This window comes from Sinocyclocheilus anshuiensis, unplaced genomic scaffold (assembly GCF_001515605.1).
Source record: "Sinocyclocheilus anshuiensis isolate Anshui unplaced genomic scaffold, SAMN03320099.WGS_v1.1 scaffold55, whole genome shotgun sequence".
NCBI lineage: Eukaryota > Metazoa > Chordata > Actinopteri > Cypriniformes > Cyprinidae > Sinocyclocheilus > Sinocyclocheilus anshuiensis.
In genome coordinates this window covers 1,997,110-2,016,329 of record NW_015549647.1, presented here as the reverse complement: position 1 = coordinate 2,016,329, position 19,220 = coordinate 1,997,110, and the positions used below count along the sequence as shown (strand labels likewise).

The 19,220-nt window shown below is 37.7% G+C and overlaps 2 protein-coding genes across 4 annotated transcripts in view; both read left to right on the top strand.

Annotated features, from left to right (window-relative positions):
• Positions 1–1,474: 1,474 nt before the first annotated feature.
• On the top strand, positions 1,475–8,293 carry LOC107660044 (obg-like ATPase 1). Of its 2 annotated transcripts, none has more exons than XM_016449216.1 (11): positions 1,475–1,576; positions 2,209–2,306; positions 2,938–3,081; positions 3,178–3,305; positions 3,574–3,749; positions 3,882–3,962; positions 5,847–5,944; positions 6,915–7,055; positions 7,573–7,669; positions 7,763–7,885; positions 7,977–8,293. In XM_016449216.1, exons 2-11 carry the CDS (start codon positions 2,209–2,211, stop codon positions 8,076–8,078), a joined length of 1,188 nt encoding a protein of 395 aa, XP_016304702.1. In that variant the 5' UTR covers positions 1,475–1,576; the 3' UTR covers positions 8,079–8,293. The 2 variants fall into 2 exon arrangements, with proteins under 2 accessions (XP_016304702.1, XP_016304700.1); XM_016449214.1 differs by lacking the exon at positions 1,475–1,576 and adding an exon at positions 2,019–2,120.
• A 6,990-nt stretch (positions 8,294–15,283) lies between these two features.
• Positions 15,284–19,220, top strand: part of LOC107660043 (transcription factor Sp3-like) — a 6,863-nt gene continuing 2,926 nt past the window's right edge. The window contains exons 1-3 of one of the 2 annotated variants that reach the window (XM_016449212.1): positions 15,284–15,474; positions 15,776–15,873; positions 17,866–19,051. In XM_016449212.1, coding sequence (XP_016304698.1) covers positions 15,468–15,474; positions 15,776–15,873; positions 17,866–19,051 — 1,291 coding nt within the window. In that variant the 5' untranslated portion in view covers positions 15,284–15,467. Of the gene's footprint in view, positions 15,514–15,775; positions 15,874–17,865; positions 19,052–19,220 lie in introns of both variants that reach the window. The other variant, XM_016449213.1, reaches the window with a different exon arrangement.

Sequence of the window (19,220 nt, the reverse complement as noted above, 5' to 3'; positions counted from 1 at the left end):
ACCTGCTTGAGGTATTCGGCCAATCACAACGCACTGGATAGCTGGCCAATCACAGCACACCTTGCTTTTCAGACCGATGAGCTTTGTAAAAATCGACGCGTTTCAGAAAGGATTTTCTTTTTAATGAAGGATTTTCATTACATTGCATAGAGGAGAAACAATAATGTACAGTATGGGGAAAATAATGTGTTTTTTAACCTTAAACCGCATAAACACATTTCATTACGCCAAATACACAAAATAATGTTATTTTTTAGTAACATCACCTAAATTAAAAGGATGACACCTTTAATTAGGAAATGTAGTGGAGTAAAAGTAAAAGTTGGCTGAAATATAAAAACTCAAGTAAAGTACAGATACTCCCAAAAAATACTTAAGTACTGTAACGAAGTATTATTACTTCGTTACATTACACCACTGTTCTGACCTCAGGATGTATGTCTCATTCTCCATCTTTGCTGTGACTTTTATAGCCACCTGAAGGCCATCATCACAGCAAGTCCCTTCAAAGACAGCTGCATCTTCCTTCCCATCTTCTTGCTGATGGATTATTTTATAATTAATTTTAATAAATGTAAATGTTAATAAAATAAATTTTATTATTAATTGCTGTATAAGCATATTATTTAAGTTATTACAGTCATTATTATTACAGTAAGATAATTTAGAGACTTAAACAGCAGTAACAGTTAATGTAATTTTTTTTTTTTTTCAGTAAGAAAACAAAGACAGTTGCAGGGCCCACAAAATATTTGGCCACATTTAAACATGTGTAATGTGAATGTAAATGTAATTCATTACAACTAAAGATAGTCTGTAGGACACATGTGTGATCTTGGCTTTACATATAGTTGGTTAAAAGCAATTGCAAGAATGCCTCAGAGAAGTGAATTTAGCTCTAAGAGAAGCTTTAGCATCATCTGTTTACATATGCCACTTGGTCTGATAATTTGTCCAATGCAATTACATTGTATTGTAAATGTGGCTGAACTGTCTGAAATACTTTTTGAGGTCACCGTATGACACATGTAATACACCTGACTCGTCTGAATGTGTTTATACAACAGCTATTACAAAAATATATAATGATATTTGGGATTTCGTTTTAGATTTTAGGACAGAATTCAGAAAATTTGTCCTTTTATGTTTTAGTGATTGAAACCAACATAAAGAAAACAATCATTTGTGTAACTTTTTTTACTCAAAACCTCATAGCTAGTGAGATACTTCACAACTAGTGAAACAACTAGACTCATCTGAGTTTTGCCATATTATTCCATTTTTTCCCCCAACAATCTTTAGGAGTGTCTGATCGTATTTCAGGTTTGAGTTTTCCACTCTCGTTTGGCTCATTAAAACTTTTCGCAGTGGCTCCTTAGGCGTTTACGTCATCTCGCATGCGTTTACTCGAACGTCATTACGTCGTAGCTTGTTTCGACCAATCACAATGTGAGGATTCAGGACTCTTCCGGTATGCACATTCTTTCCGTTTCATCGGTCGAAGTGTGGAGCATCGTGCGTTTATTTGAGCACAGCGAAATTCCCTATCTCCTGATAGACATACTGTGATATCAAGGTGATATAAGCATACGTTTTATCTTATTTATATATGCATCGATTTGACGTGCTATTTGTGCTTAAATTGTCTATTTTATTGCATATTGGCCCCTTCATATGACCGGCATGCTAACCAGCTATACACACTAATGAATAGGGGATGAGGGTATTGATGCTCTCTGTTGGCTTCCTAGCGAGTAAAGAAGCACCCCTACCGCTACTAACCCGGCTGTCAGTTGGCAGTGGTGCAGAGATTTATAAAAAGTAACTGATATGATTATGATACACGTATGCCTTCTCTTACTTGTCCAGGGAACGGCATATATTTAGCCTCTCTTACAGTGGATAAGTCCGATCAGTTTACACTCAATGCGGGGTCTATTTTGGGATCCTGGTGCCACTGGTTTCACTGTCGTGAAATGGCAACTAGTTACTGCAGTTAGCCAGGCAAAGAAGTTACACGTTGCCTGGCTTCTACTGCATCTTAATTATGCAAAATATACGCCATTGGTAATATTGCAAGAGAGTAGTACTGACAGCATTTAACCATGGCTCCTAAAAAGGTGTGGTAGCTGCATGACTGGTTGTTTTGCTTGGTCAATTATGTAATGCATTAAAGCGAAAGTAGGTATTATTGTTTTCTCTCCACAGATGCCTCCAAAGAAGGGAGATGGACCAAAACAGCCCCCCCTGATTGGACGTTTCGGGACTTCCTTGAAAATTGGAATCGTTGGGTTACCAAATGTAGGGTGCGTGTCACTCCCAGCTGGCATTCTGGCTGTATGCATGTGCGCTGGGTCTTTAGTTTGACATCGGCAGTGGAATAGTGTCAAAAATGATAAAGTGCGAATGCTTGACCCAACTGCATTTTATTCGTGCTTAATGCAGACCTATCCTGCTGTATTGTGTGAGATTATTAGAAGGATGATGACTCAAGATCATGGTGCATTATGAGAATGACATCATCCTGCTGCAGGATGGGCAGTCGTTTTTGAATGGCAACAAAGTTGGGTTGTGTCCGACTTTGCCGCCTTCCATGCTATATAGTATGCAAAAAAGGTTCACCAAAAGAGTATGCATCAAATTCATAGTATTCACAAAACAGTATGTAAAAAATACAGCGAAGCAATGCAACTGACCCTGGTAGGTCATGTGACAGTGACAACACTGTGGCTGTAATATGTCCGAATTTTATTAATACTATATGGAACATACTTTTTTAAAGAGGTGAAGTAAGTGTAATATCAACTAGATAGTTTGCAATTTTGAACACAGCTTGAGTCTCTGTATATAAAGCCAGTATTTGTTTGTTTATTATGCATAACAAAGTGTCAGTGATCCATGTTCTTGTCACTTATCTCAATTCATTTGTGATTTCAGAAAGTCAACGTTCTTCAATGTTCTGACAAAGAGTCAGGCAGCGGCTGAGAATTTTCCCTTTTGCACCATCGACCCAAACGAGAGCCGTGTGCCCATTCCAGATGAGCGCTTTGACTTCCTCTGCCAGTACCATAAACCAGCCAGGTGCCCACTGCATGTCTGCATAATGCAGTTATCAGCAGCTTCTGTTTCTAGTCATCAGTGACATGATCTTAATTTCTCTTTTATCTTTCCTTCCAGTAAGGTTCCAGCATTTCTGAACGTGGTGGATATTGCTGGCTTAGTGAAAGGGGCTCACGCAGGCCAGGGTTTGGGTAACGCCTTCCTCTCCCACATCAGTGCCTGTGATGCCATCTTTCACATGACACGTAAGTAGATAGCCATTTCCTATCTCCTATCAAACCTCATGAAATTAGGTACAAATGTACAAAAAGCCTTGAAAACTTCTAGTTATAATATGTAAATTTACATTGTGATAGTTATCTAACATACATATGGAAATCTGTGTCCTCTTTAAATCTTGAAATGGAAATTGTGTGGAAATTAATGCCTGAGAAACCTGATGTTTTGTTCCATATGTTTGTATTTTAAATAAACCAACCCTGATAATGTGTATATGCAACCATTTGTGTGTAGGAGCTTTTGAGGATGAAGATATTATCCACGTTGAGGGCTGTGTTGACCCAGTGAGGGATATAGAGATCATTCATGAAGAGCTGAGGATGAAGGATGAAGAGATGATTGGGCCAATCATTGATAAGCTTGAGAAAACCGCTGTGAGGGGAGGAGACAAAAAACTCAAACCTGAATATGTGAGTGAATTATATATCCCAGTATACATCTGACTACTACAGAATTAAAACATTCTTCCTACTTTGTACATTAACAGAAAGCCTGCAGATAATCATGCACTAACATTTTTTTAATGTTTTCTCTGCTTGCAGGACATCATGTGTAAAGTAAAGTCCTGGGTTGTTGATGAAAAGAAACATGTCCGTTATTACCATGAATGGAATGACAAAGAGGTTAAAATCTTTTTTTTTTAATCATTTTTAATCTAAATGAGTTCTAAAACCCAGAAACAAGTTAGCATTTTTGTACTTCCGGTTCATGTGTTTTTGAAAGGTTTTTTGATTAAATGTCTGTGATTAACACAAGCTCAAGATATTTTCACATTCTTTTCAAAGACATAAAATACATCACTAATACACACTTTGTCTTGAAAAAGGCAGTTGCTAATGAATGGCTAAATTACGGAAGAGGATTAGGGCCAAGCAATAATAAAAAAATAAATCCATCTTGAGATTAATGTCATTATAATGCAAGATTAAACTTGTTAAATTTCAAGAAAAATGTCAAAATAAAATGTTGAGAATTAAAACATTAAATTTCGAGAATAAAGTTGTTTCGAGAAAAAAACTCTTATTTCGACTTTATTCTCGTAATTTAATATTTATTCTCAGCATTTATTTTAACGTGCAATAATAAAAAAATAAATCCATCTTGAGATTAATGTCATTATAATGCAAGATTAAACTTGTTAAATTTCAAGAAAAATGTCAAAATAAAATGTTGAGAATTAAAACATTAAATTTCGAGAATAAAGTTGTGTTTCGAGAAAAAAACTCTTATTTCGACTTTATTCTCGTAATTTAATGTTTATTCTCAGCATTTATTTTAACGTGTTTTTTCTCAAAACACAACGACTTTTTTCTTGTAATTTAATGAGTTTATTCTCAACATTTTTAGACTTTTTTTCTTGATATTTAACAAGTTTAATCTCACATTATAATGACTTTAAAGGGTTAGTTCACCCAAAAATGACTGTCATTAATTACCCTCATGACATTCTAAACCCGTAAGACCTCCATTCATCTTCGGAACACAAATTAAGATATTTTTGATGAGTTTTGAGAGCTCTCTGACCCTCCCATAGACAACAATGTAATTACCACAATCAAGGTCCAGAAACGTAGCAAGGAGATCGGTAAAATAATCCATGTGACATCAGGGGTTCAACCGTAATTTTACGAAGCTACAAGAATACTTTTTGTATGCAAAGAAAACAAAAATAATGATGTAGAAAACGTTTACGCTTTGATTTGAATGAAAACAGCTGACACAGAACAGCATACGCTGTTTACGTCCAGCGGATATTCTCCAAAATGGCACCAGGGTGACGCGGAGGAGACGAATTGTTGAATAAAGTCATTATTTTTGTTTTCTTTGCATACAAAAAGTATTCTTGTAGCTTCGTAAAATTACGGTTGAACCCCTGATGTCACATGGATTATTTTACCGATCTCCTTGCTACGTTTCTGGACCTTGATCGTGGTAATTACATTGCTGTCTCTGGGGAGGGTCAGAGAGGTCTCAGAATTCATCAAAAATATCTTACAATTTGTGTTCCGAAGATGAACGGAGGTCTTACGGGTTTAGAACGACATGAGGGTGAGTAATTAATGACAGAATTTTCATTTTTGGGTGAAAAACACCCAAATCCTCTTCCTTAATAAATGTCATTACAGAGGTTGTTAGCATCATGCTAAACAGAAAAACTCATCTACTCACTAGTCTGCTTTTAAAGCCTTGTTGTGCTTATACTCGCACTGATGTGAACTATTTTAAGCTTAGTGGAATAGTTTGTAGTTTATTTTAACTTTTCAGTTTTTTACTTGGAAGTGATTGTATTTAGGCTCCAAATTTGATAAAAGTTGTTTTCATTTGTGAAGATTATCTTGATGAACAAAATATGTAAATATGGTCACAGAGCTTATTTTTTTAGTAATCCAAAAGCTAATGGAAAAATCCTCTTCACTTTTTGTTGAGGGAACATAAGCAAACCTGAAAACATATTTGCTCAGATTAAGGTTTTGGTTATACACTAACTGTTTTTTCTTGATCTTTAGATTGAGGTTTTGAATAAGTATCTGTTCCTGACATCCAAGCCGATGATCTACTTGGTAAACCTCTCGGAGAAAGATTACATCAGGAAAAAGAATAAATGGTGAGATAAAGTGTTAGCTGTTCATCTGCTGTTAGTCAGTTCTTTCTGTGCTGGTGTTACACAACCTCTGGACCATGTTAAACATGGGTCTCAGTCTACCGGCCAGCGTGTGAAGCCTTCCTCAAGTGTTTATACATTAATTGCAAAAAATCTTTCACTTGTTCACTATTGCCTTTATAGTAAATGACAGATTTCAGACATATACAGTGCAACGTGATTTGACAAAACAAGATTTTCAGATTTATATGATGGAGCTGTTTAAACTCTGAATGCCTATTGTGTTGTTGCACTTTTCAGTTGCGTTTTTAGTTTTGACTGTCTTTTTCCTTGTCCAACTAAAATAAAATTGATTTACAAATGTCATGTGTAAATTAAATGCTATGTATAACTTTAAACAACTGACTGTTATATCAAAGACTGATAGATATGTGTATGGCCTCTTAAAGGGATAGTTCACCAAAAAATGAAAAATGTCATCATTACTCACTCTCATGCCATTCCAAACAGACTTTTATTCTTTTGTGAAACACAAAAGAAGATATTTTGAAGAACTAAACATTTTTACTAAAGAAACATTTATGCTTCCTATTGACTTCCATTATATGGACAAAAAATAGTTTTCTTCAAAATATCTTCTTTCCTGTTCAGCAAAAGAAAGAAATGCATACAGGTTTGGAACAACATGAGTGAGTAAATGGTGACAGAATTTAGATTTTTGGGTCAACTATCCTTTTAATAGCACTGCTTCCTAATTTATTGTGAATTGTGATTTTCAAGAAATCAAGTCTCAGGTGTCATTACTCCAGGAAACATGCAGAGCAGTATACTAGGTATAATGGAGAAATGAGTCACTCTAAATAACTATATATTATAATTATACTATTGATAAATGCCTTTTGTTTTGTAGCTATCAGCCTCCAGGTAATCTGATTTTAGGACCGCCGATGTAAAACTTTTTTTTGTTTTGTAGGTTGGTGAAGATCAAGGAGTGGGTTGACGTTCATGATCCATGTGCGCTGGTCATCCCGTTCAGTGGGGGATTTGAGAGCAATTATCAGGATATGACTGATGAAGAGAAACAGAAATATTGTGAGGAGAACAAAACACAGAGGTCGAGATTTATTCTCCTTCTTTTTCCTCTTTGCTGAGTTTAAAAGAATAGTTCATCCAAAATGAATATTTGCCAGCCCAGATGTAGATGAGTTTATTTCTTCATCACATCAGATTTGGAGAAAGGGGAAATTACATCACTTTCTCACAAATGGCTTCTCTGCAGTGAATGGGTGCCATCAGAATGAGAGCCCAAACAGCTGATAAAAGCATTACAATAATGCACAAGTAATCAACATGACTCCAGTCCATCAATTAATCAATGAAAAGCTTGTGTGGATTGCTGTTATCAGATACTTTTATCAGCTGTTTGAACTCTCACTTTGACGGCACCCATTCACTGCTGAGGATCCATTGGTGAGTAAGTGATGTAATGCTACATTTCTCCAAATCTGTTCCGATGGAGAACGAAAAAAATAAACTCTGGTACATCTTGGATAGCCTGCAAATGCTGTAGTCTGTCATGCTTATTCTGTAGTGTTATTTTCACGTTGTGAATTTTTAATTCTTTGTTTCAGTATTCTGACTAAGATCATCAAGAGTGGGTACTCAGCCCTGCAGCTGGAGTACTTCTTCACAGCAGGACCTGATGAAGTCCGTGCATGGACCGTCAGGGTGAGCAAAGCACATGTTCAGAAACACATTTAACACTTTGATATATTCTGCTGGAACTCTGAAATGTTATGCATGTGTTTGAACACCTTACAGAAAGGCACCAAGGCCCCGCAAGCAGCTGGAAAGATCCACACAGACTTTGAGAAAGGCTTCATCATGGCCGAAGTCATGAAGTTTACAGACTTTAAGGATGAAGGCAGTGAAAACGCAGCTAAAGTAAGATTTTAATGGCATGCTTGATGACATAAAACAGCATGGGTTGTTAAAGGTTGAATACTGAACTGATAATGTTGTCAAATACTTGCAGGCTGCGGGAAAATACAGACAACAGGGGCGGAACTACATTGTGGAAGATGGTGACATCATCTTTTTCAAATTCAACACACCTAATCAACCCAAAAAGAAGTGAAGCCAGTTGGATGGACAGTAATGTCTATGACACTTGCTCAGTCTCTTCAGTTATGGCTTTGGAACATTTAAAACACAATCACACCTTAGTGGTGTATAAGTTAATTTTTTATTTTATTATTTCGGCTGATGGCTGAAATAAAAGTAATGGCTGGTCGGCTTACAAAAGCTGCATGTCACACAGCAGTTTATTCTAATAAAACACCTTAGACCAGAGTGTTTGCTGTTGAAGGTTCTTTCCCAATTGTCTCACGCATTTCTAGATGCAAATAGATTCTAGATTCTGTTTATCCAATGAGTAATCAAACAGTATGGATGGGATTTTTTTATTGAAGCTGTTTCCACCCCAGGATAAAAAAATTAAAAGTTAATTGCAACTTTTCATCTTTCTTCCTACTTTTTATTTTTAAGCAATTCTGAGATTATATGTTATATTGCAAGATATTAACTTGGCAATCACAAGAAAAAAAAGTCAGAATTGTGTGAGAAAAAGTTGCCATTACCTTTTTTATTTTGTCATTAACACACACACACACACACACACACACACAAAAACTCTGAATCGCCAGATGTAAACTAAAAAAGTCGCAATCACATTCTTTTTTAAAAAGTACAGTCTTCTGTACTTTGTAGTATTAAGTTGCTGTGAAGCAATAAAAACATTTATAGAGATGTAGTTAACAGTTTTTAGTTGTTGATTTAGGTCCTTTTATATCCAGAACTAATCCAATATATTATACTAATATAATATATTATCTGAGAGCAGACGGGAGAGAGAAAAATATATTTTGTAGAATTCGATTTTTAGCTTTGATGAACTGTTTGATTTCACTTAGTACCTCTCCCAATACTCGTGAGGGCATGGCCTTATATTTTGATTGACATCCGGATTATAATGTAACCATTCAGAAACATAAGTCGAAAATTTGCTTTTGTACGGTGCAAAAACAAGCAGCATTAGCACTGCTTCCCTCGCTGAAAGAGCCAAACGCTGGCTAGAGGTGTTGGGCCGACTATCAACCACCGATACCACTGGCTTGTTTGGGTGCAGCGATCATTTTACAAAGGAGAGCTTCCAGAATTATGAACAGATGAAAATGGGCTTTCTCAAGAAAATGCTGGGATTTTGTGCCTTTACATTTTGCAACTAAACGCTGAAATAAAGCAAATGCACGCATCAGAAGAATGCACAAATACATTGATCTGTACGCAGAATTCAGGTCATTTGTCACGGCAATTTAGTGCCTAAATAAACGAGCCAACCCGTTTCTTGTAGTTTTTGAGAATGCACTAATTTCGTCTAGTCTTGTCTGCTCTATTTGGACGCAGGTTAATGACGTAGCCTGACGGGCGCCAAAACATTGTCACTGTGCAGCTGTGGAGCTTTAGTGCAATCATCCTGCGGGTTTAGCGTGTAGAATTTCTCAATGCTGTAAGAAACATTAGACAGTTGGTTCTGTAATTGTATAAGAACAAACACTAAAGCACTGAATCTTTTTGCACAAGATCGAAGATACTGATAGCATCCGTTATTTTATTATAAAAGACATGGTGCGTGGCTTATTTCGTTTAAAACCAACAATAAGGAGTTTTGTTTATTCTGAATTGTAATTGGTACGAAGGCACATGTCTCAGTACATCTCCATATGAGAGGTGGCGGCTTTTCAAACACCGGCGTTGTTGCGCATGAATCGTAAATGCATTAATACAAAGATACTGTAAGGCTTCTGTCAGCTAGACTGGCTGCAGGCGGTAGATTTGAGGTGAAATGCCTGTGAATCTTATTCTAAAACAAGACGCACGCGGTGCCAACTTTTATCACAACAGCTCGTAGAGTTTTACCCAACCAACGGCTTCTAGTAAGTGTTTCTCCTTTTGGGTTTATGTTGTTGTTGGCTCAATAGCACGCTCTTATTTCCCACCACGTACCCTCCTCCCATCTGTCCACGCCCATTGATTTAGTCTCTTCAAAGCTTTTGAAGCACTAGTGCTGAAAGAGGGGATTTGACGACCCTTACCGGTGTTGTGCCTAATTTCGACCCCCTGCCAAATTATTATTATTACAAATTATTATCAACATTGGAAAGTATCAGGTAAAACAACAAATCCCTTTATTGTAGCTCGTCAAAGTCTAAAATATAGAAATATATGAGAATTTACCAAATTTAAGGCAGACTTAAGAATCATCTAAGGGGAATTCTCAAAATGTTTTTGGTTGTTAGTTTATTGAAACTCAATTAATAGCCTGTTGCAGCACTTAAAATCTAATTTTAAATACTATTTACACTATGTACAAAAATTCTAAATACTATTTCAAGTTAGTTATTATTTGTGCCTCAGTGTGTAAATAATTACTACAAGTAATCATAACAAAAACATAAAAGAGATGTTTTTATTTTGTGTCTGCAGCTAATTCTGAACATAAAATTGGGTCAGAATGTGGGTCAAATTGACCCCTTTTTTAAAACAGTTTTTTATAAAGATTTACAAGCAATAATAAAGACTTTTTTTTTTTTACATGATACTTTAGTGTTTTTCATAGTGTTGATTTTTGGTGAATTGCATGGAAACCAATGGGGGTCAGTTTGACCCCTAACAATTTTATGAACACAGCAGGAGAGTTAAGCTATAGAAGTATTTTCCACACCACCTTTTGATATTAAAATATGACCTAAAATATTTGTGTATTAAATTAAATATTATTATTAAATATTATATACACTACCGGTCAAAAGTTTGGGATCAGAACGATTTTTTATGTTTTTTACAGGAGTTTCTTATGCTCATCAAGGCTGCATTTATTTGATCAAAAATACAGGAAAACATTTAATATTGTGAAATATTATTATGATGTAAAGTAACGTTTTTTTTCTATTTTAATATACATTAAAATGAGTGCTGTCAACGTTAATTTTACAATCCTTAACGTGTTAAAATAATTTAACGCAATTAACGCAAAATTACTGAAGCACAATTTCTATTCTAACCCTTTAACCCAATTTTGCTTCTCTGCTTGCGATCAGATCATTTTAAGCTGCTAAACTCCGGGAACATTTTCAGTCCAATGATCCAGTAAGCGAATGCATTCAAACAATCCGTCCAAAACAGTGCTAATATAAAGGAAAACAGGCTGATTATATCAGAGATTGCAGAGAGAACAGAGACACGTGTTGCGTTTTCTATGGGTGCTCTTGACTCACTGATCGCACATTGTATTTATGCACAGGCACAGACATTTCCGTATACATTCACGTTGTTTCCACACACATTCACGTTAATGCTTTGATTTGTCATGTTTATGTTGCTGTGTTTAGTGATCATGTGACACTTTAGACTGGAGTAATGGCTGATGGAAATTCAGCTTTGCATCACAGAAATAAATAATATTTTAAAGGATATTAAAATAGAAACCATTATTTTATATTGTAATAACATTTTGCAAGATTACTGTTTTTTTCTGTATTTTTTTATCAAATAAATGCAGCCTTGATGAGCATAAGAGACTTCTTTAAAAAACATTGCAAGTCTTACTGATCCCAAACTTTTGACCGGTAGTGTATATTGTATCAAGAGCTTACAAAACACATTTGCGAGGGGTTTGGATACTATTTTAACTCAGAATTATTCTAATTCAGGTGAATTCAACTATATGCAAATCAAAAATACTTGTTGGCTGAAAGCTATTTTACCAATTAAATTTAACAGTGTGAATTGGCTTTTCCATTTTTTTCCTTTAGGTAGCGCTTTAATTGGAAAAAGGATTACTCAAGCAACAAAACGATAGAGATGCCTCCGAGGATAACAAGACGTTGTGCAGTGCCAAGTTGTGGAAAAACACAGTCTTTGCATTGCCTTCCTTGTGATCCTAACATTAGGAAAGAGTGGATGAACTTTATTTTTGACGAAGTTCCAGATCACGTCAGTAAGACACTGTTTATTTGTTCGCTTCATTTTACTGCGGATTCATTTTTAAACAAGACACAGTTCGATGCAGGCTTTTCAGAGAGACTGAAAATTAAAAATGATGCAGTGCCGACTATATTGGATCCGACAGTAATGTCGCAACACACAAGTGTGAGTAACAGTGTGTTTACCATTTGTCACTATTACTTTGTCTGTTACAGATCGTTTGAGTGTTTATAAGTTTCTAACCAAAATGACCCATATTGTTATATATATTTAAGCAAAACTGTTACCCAATCATAGCAGTGGTTCTTACTTTTAATTTTAACTTTTTAAGTCTTGAATGCGGCAGGCCTATCAAAACGATGTGTTTCAAAGAGTGGGTCAAAAACAGGATAAAAAATGGCATATTACCTCTAAATTATAATAAAATCAGGGCTGTTTTTTGTATTGATTGATGTATTGATTTTTTTTTTCGATTAGTCAATTTGTGTAATTATTTTACCCTGATATTTTGTGATTAGTTGATTAATCCTTTGGTTACTGTGCCAATAAATAATAACTGACATTTCTTTCATTCATTTTTCATGATTTATTTAAACATGATCTTATAAAAAACCCTTACTTTACAAATAAAAAATCTTGCTAACATTAGAAGTGGACCTGTATGTAAAAAAGTAAAAAAAAAAAAATAAACTCCCGTTCATGCAGTGTGTAGTGCAGTCAAGCTGATTTGTCTGGTCTGAGTTTACTAAGGTCAAACAGACTTTCTTTTACAGTGGATAAAGAAACAAATGAACATCTAAAAGTGCGGTATCAATGATAGCTAGATGTTTTCTATAAGAAACAAGTTTGAGATTTCCAAAACAACCTGATTCATTTAATCGAAACAGTTTTTGAAACAGTCTTTAATCAAAACAGTTTATGATTAAATAATGATAAAACAAATCCAAATGTATGCTTAATTGGCTGGATGTAATTTAAATTATACAAAGTCTAGGGTTGGCTATTGATGCTGATTTTGTGTTAACAAACTATATTCTATTCCAATTTGATGTTGATTCATTTGGCCTGTTTTAGTTACATATAACCTTTATTTTTAAGTGTGCAGAATTGGAAATGGAAGGTCAAGATGAGCATTGCACTGTGGGATACAGTATTTGCAGTATGATCTATTGTGTACTGCTCTTTTTGGCAATTGTAGCTCATCCGTGCATATTCCAAAATATTTTCATACTGGGCACAATATATGCATTCTGCAAAAACAGTATTAGTCTGGTTGTGGCTACTTACTCTATATCAGCGGTTCTCAATTCCAGTCCTCGCGTACCCCCGCTCTGCATGTTTTGCATGTCTCTCTTTAACACACCTGATTCAGATCATCATCTCATTAGAAGTGAGCTCCGTGCATGAACTGTGTTCTCATTGACATGGTCCCTACACAGTGTCCATTGCTCCCTACTCCCTGAGCAGGGGAAATCCGTTGAAGTTTACTTCACTTCGGAATATTCATTTACAGATTTGCGCTGCCTGCAGTGTCTTCACACACATACGAAACTTACTAGAGAAGCGTGAAGTGGGACATAAGTGGGAAGTGGGACTCTGTAAATAAATACAATTTAAATTCACGTCTCGCACACTTAAATGCCCTTTGTATGGAACATATACACTCCCTTCAAACTGGAATCATGGCGGAATATTCGGACAATAATGTCCACTTCGCAGGGCACTTACAGTCAAATATAACAAACGTCTGAAGCAATAATGCTCCCTTCGAACTGGAATCATGGAGGAATATCCGGTAATGTCCACTTCGCAGGGCACTTACAGTCAAATATAACAAACGTCTGAAGCAATAAGAGAAACATACAAAATGTGCAGAGCGGGGGTACGCGAGGGCTGGAATTGAGAACCGCTGCTCTATATCATACTGTTAAGTTTATTTATTTGTCTTATGCTTTCTATTCTACACATGTTAAAATTAATCTATCTCTGTATTGTCATCCCAAGACATGTCGTGAAATGGGATGCCAGACGGAGGAGCCCAACAGCAGAGATGGAGAATGCCAAACCATCCAAGACTTGAAGCAGCGCAGCTGGAAAGTTGAACCAAAGATTGAAAGTATGTTTTATTGTTTTCTACTTCATTTTTTTTTAATTGCCTTTAGATATACTGACATTGATGGTTTTTAATCCTTATTGTGATGTGTTAGAGGTATATAGATTAGAGATCTGGATGCGACTGGAATACAGAGACTTGTGGTTGAAGCCTATGGCTTTTTTTTTACATCAATGCCCCAAACTAGTAACTATTTTAAAGTGGCTAGTTTTATATGTTCTTTATATTCTTTTTATTGGTAACAATAATTGTAACTATGCAATTCTGTTTGGATCTGTTTTTACTAGTGGACCTGACTTTACTAGTTTCTTTACTAGTGTCTATTAATTACATACTAATTACATACTTTTTTTTTTACCTTTCTATTTTCAAATTGGCTTGAGAAGCAGATAGTTATATTAACTATAGTTTTAAAGTGAATTTATTTATTGTATATGAACTTAAAATGTAGAAACTTGATTTAGGTTATTCTTGCTGGACAGGGGGCATCCAGTGGACGAAGTTTAAAAAGACTTTAACAAGTTGTAAAAAAAAAACTTAAGTAAAACATTTGTGATAAATCAATAGCTCGGACTTGGCGGTATTCTCGAATTGTTAAAAACAGCCATGTAAAATGTCATTCTTATGTTAATATACGTACAGGACAAGTGAGAGATGAGCAGTATGAAACGGTAGATTATTATGATACAGTTGGGCCCTGAGGACATACGGAGTCACAGCTGTTTCCGCAAAGCACTGTTTACCCAGGTGGTTAAACCGACGCGTAAACTCGGGCAAGCGATAACTAACAAGGCTGCACTGTGGATCAAAACGAAACTAGTTAATTTACATAACGTTACACAGCAAATGTCTCAATCTTATCTTTCACCTTGTGTGAAATATAAATGATATTTCGTGAAACGTTTTAATGTGAACGTAAAACAATGTTGTGACATTGCGCAGATTGTACTGAATGTTTCACAACACGTCTAGTGTAATGTAATGGCCACCAGAGTTGCAACTAACTTCCTGCCATACGTGAACAATTCCAGCTAGATTTCCAGACTCCACATCTGCGAAGCGAACAACAAACAGGAAACGCCCATGCCATGAAATTGACAGACGTACAGCTTTGACCACTCCGTGTCCAGGGGGTCGAATCACACAGCCAATCACGGCGTAGAAGAAAGGCGGGTCTTCCGTTTACGTGACGCAAATTTCACTGGTAATCTCCGAAGCCCCACCTTTTGTGTTTCCCGCACCGTCAATCAAAAATAAGAAAAAAAAAAATCGACCCGAATCTCCGATCACAGCCCGCCTTTGATTAAAACAATCATGTTGGGAGTTTAAATTAACAGATAAACCTCCGATTTTTTACCTTTTCACGCTATGACTGGTACGTAACACTTAGCCCGATCGAAGCACAGCACCGCTGGTGAGTTTGGAGAGCCATTAGCAAAGCGAGCTAGCTCAGTGTTTAATCTTTCTCAGCAGCGACGCTAACCGTTAGCCAGCTAGCCTCACTTTAACTAAGTAAACATTTGAAAAGACTGTTGCTCAGGCAACGCCAAAGCAGAAAGAACCGCCGGATTCGTTTAAATTCCAGGCGGTTTGGCGGCAAATCTCCGCCTTTTCGAGGTGGGGGTTCGTTGAGCATGAATTTGTTTTGAGTTTTTTCTCTCGCTGTGTCTCCGTAGCCCCAGAACAGCCAGCGAAACAGCAGGAAATGGCTGCCTTGGACGTGGACAGCAGTCAGAGCGACTTTTTGCAGCCGGCCAGCGGCGCCCTGGACCAGGTATGAAATCCCCCTGTTGGTTTGTCGCTTCCCCGGCGCTGTCTTGCGGGGTGTCGTGGTGTTTTGGTGAAGTTCACACGTTTTAAAAATAGGTGAAAAGTCGAACACTTCCTGTGAGCCTTCGCTTTGTACGGCCACCCACTTTCTTACCCTTTTAAACCCGCCCATTGTGGGTCGGACAGAGTCGCCACCGTCGCCTTGCCCGCTTTACCTGTGGTGATCCCCGGTCACCCCCACGATAGGGGAGGACCCCTCCACCGAGAAAAGCCTCCACCCCTGCCCAGGCTGTCACACATCCTCCACAGCTCCACCATTCCCCCTGGAGCGGTTGCGTGCACAGACCTGGCAAACAGAAGCTCTTTGTCACCTTTTGTCATGTGCTCTTGGCTTTTAAAGTAATATAGATGATTTATTAGCATTTTCTGACAGACGTACAGCCGCTGAAAGACGTTATTGTTCCCTATTAAACAGATAACTGAACCAAAGTCCTGAATGACACCTCGTAAGTTTGAAGTCGGCATGAAATGAAAATTCACCCTATCCGTTTTTAAAATTCATGTTATAGATCTTATTCTGAACAATTCATCCGTGCATATGTTTACTTTATAAATTATACGTTTATTGTTTTGCAGAAGTGTAGTGCTTTGACCTTGTACTGTCTAATCAACTTGTCATAACTGGATATTCTGGTGAAAGCAACATACTTCTCTCTTGTGTCCTATGCAGGACTTCCCCATTCATTTAGTCTGCTTAAAACCCACCCCTGCAAGCTTTTTCATCTGCCTCTATTTTTTCAGTGCAACATCCACATCTCATAATAAGGATGGATAGAACCAAGTCCCCGTCCTTTCATTTTTTCTATTTCTATTTATATATTACACTCAGAAGTAGGGCTGTGCGATATGGACAAAAAAAACCTATCGCGATTTCTTTGATCAATTTTGCGATTTTGACACACACACAGACATGCTTTACAGTCATTAATGCATTCAGTGTGAATTTGAAACATATTTCCAAAAGAAAACCAATTAGAGCTTTATCAAAAAGCTGTAACATGTCTCTAGAACAGACATAAGGCAAAATAATCACTAAGTAAAGGTGTAACAAAATGTCTCTAGAATAGACATATGGCAGGGAAAAAAAAAATCCTGTGTCCAGGGATTTTTTTTGCTATGCATTGATCATAGAGCTCTTTGTGGCGTTGCCTCAGATGTTGAACTAGATTTGTTGCGACAAGTTCACACGTACTCCGTCTGCAGTGTGTATGCAGTATGTGTATGCGGTTAAATCGTATTTAGAAATCGCGCATGCTAAAATCGCGATTTTATGACGATTCATCAAAAATTATTGTTTTTCATGCTATATTTATTAGTTAAGCTTTATCCTCATTGAGGTCTAATGCTTGGATGAATCTTTGGCATTAATATTATATAACGACTTTATAACATATTTAATGCTTAGCACAATTATACTTTAATGCATAATTTTTTAATTCTATAGTGACTTGTATTTCCATATTTTTTTTCTTTGTTCAGGCCAGGCCTGTTGACACCAAGGACGATAACTATTTCTATAAAATTTTAATAATTTTTCTGTGAGAATAGGGAGGTCCACACCAGCATTGCATTTATTTAATACACGAGTTTCACAATTTGGGTTGAATTACTGAAATAAATGAACTTTTCCACGACATTCTAATTTATTGAGATGCACCTGTATAACGTTAATGACACAGAGGAACAGTATCGTTGGAATCACTTTCAGAATTATTTTTTTCCAGCTGATGAACAATAAAAACATTGACAGAGAGCTTGAGAATTTAAAGCAGCAGACAGGCTAACTTGAGCACATGTTGTTTGTAAACAATGTTATCGTCCATTGGTGTGTACACTAATATAGTTATAATTTTTGGTTGAATCCAAATTGCTCTGTGTGTGTATGATCAAATTTGTCATGAAGCACCAATATAATAGTAATATCTCCACCCCACAGCAGACCACAGACCTCACAGCCATCCAGTTGACGGGCTCCTCTGATCGCTGGGAGGTTCTAACGTCTGTGAGCTCAGTGAAAGACGAGCCATCAGTAGTGCAGGTACCCAGCGGAGGACTTCTGGGCAGCAACGGGCAATATGTGGTGCCACTACAGACTATGGCAGGGCAGACCCAGCCTGTTTTCGTGACTGCAGGGGTAGATGGCACCGGGGCCAATGGGGTGCAGTACCAGGTCATCCCTCAGCTGCAGGGAACGGATGGTGCGTCACTAAGCTATGCAGCACCCACTGCAGACGGAAGCACAATGGGTACTGACATTGCTATCCTTCAGGATGGAACGCAGGGCATTGCCACAGCCACCAATGCTAATGACCTCCAGGGCTTGCTGAGTCAAAGTGGGCATGTGCAGCAGATTCCCACAGTCTCACTGGCTGGCTCAGGGTTTGGCACACAGGGCCAGGTTGTCGCTAATGTACCGGTGGGGCTGCCGGGCAACATTACATTAGTGCCGATAAACAGCTTGAGTAACATGGATCTCGAGTCTCTGGGGTTGGCTGGTGCTCAGACCATAGCGACAAGCATTACAGCAGATGGCCAGCTCATCATGACCGGTCCCACCACCTCAACAAGCGATAGCCAGGTTGAAAGCAAATGCACAGAGCCACTTAACGCCAACGACGCTAATGCCTTTGTGCCAACCACCACCTCTTCCACAATTACGTCGCTCCCTGAGACGATAGATGGGACTGGCGTTCTCACCCAAGCCACTGCTGTATCAGCTGGGCAGCAGGATCCATCTTACTTCCAGCAGAACCACACGGCTGGCGGTGAACCGGTGGTGCAGCTCATACCAGCGCAGATGGCAGATGGAGCGGCGCAAACACTACAAAGCGTGCAGCTGTTAAATGCTGGTACATTTCTGATCCAAGCTCAAACCGTCTCTCCCACAGGCCAGATCCAGTGGCAGACCTTCCAAGTTCAAGGGGTTCAGAACCTGCAGAATCTGCAGCTGCCGGCTGCTGGGGGGGTCTCATCCCCCCAAATTACCCTTGCCCCTGTGCAGACCCTTTCTCTTGGGCAAACTGGCACCACAGGCGCGGTGGGACAGATCCCAAACCTTCAGACAGTCACAGTCAATTCTGTTGGTCAGTACCAGCATGATGAAAACACGGAATGCCACACAGGTATGTAGGAACACACACACTTAAAGGTTACATTTTCCACAAGTTGGTATGCTTCTTTAAGGTCTACATGAAATGTCTGCAACATACTTTAAAAATTCTTCAGTGGTCATGTAAAACAATGCCCTTTTTACCTTGTTAAAAACAACTCTGATCACAGCGACCCGTTTCG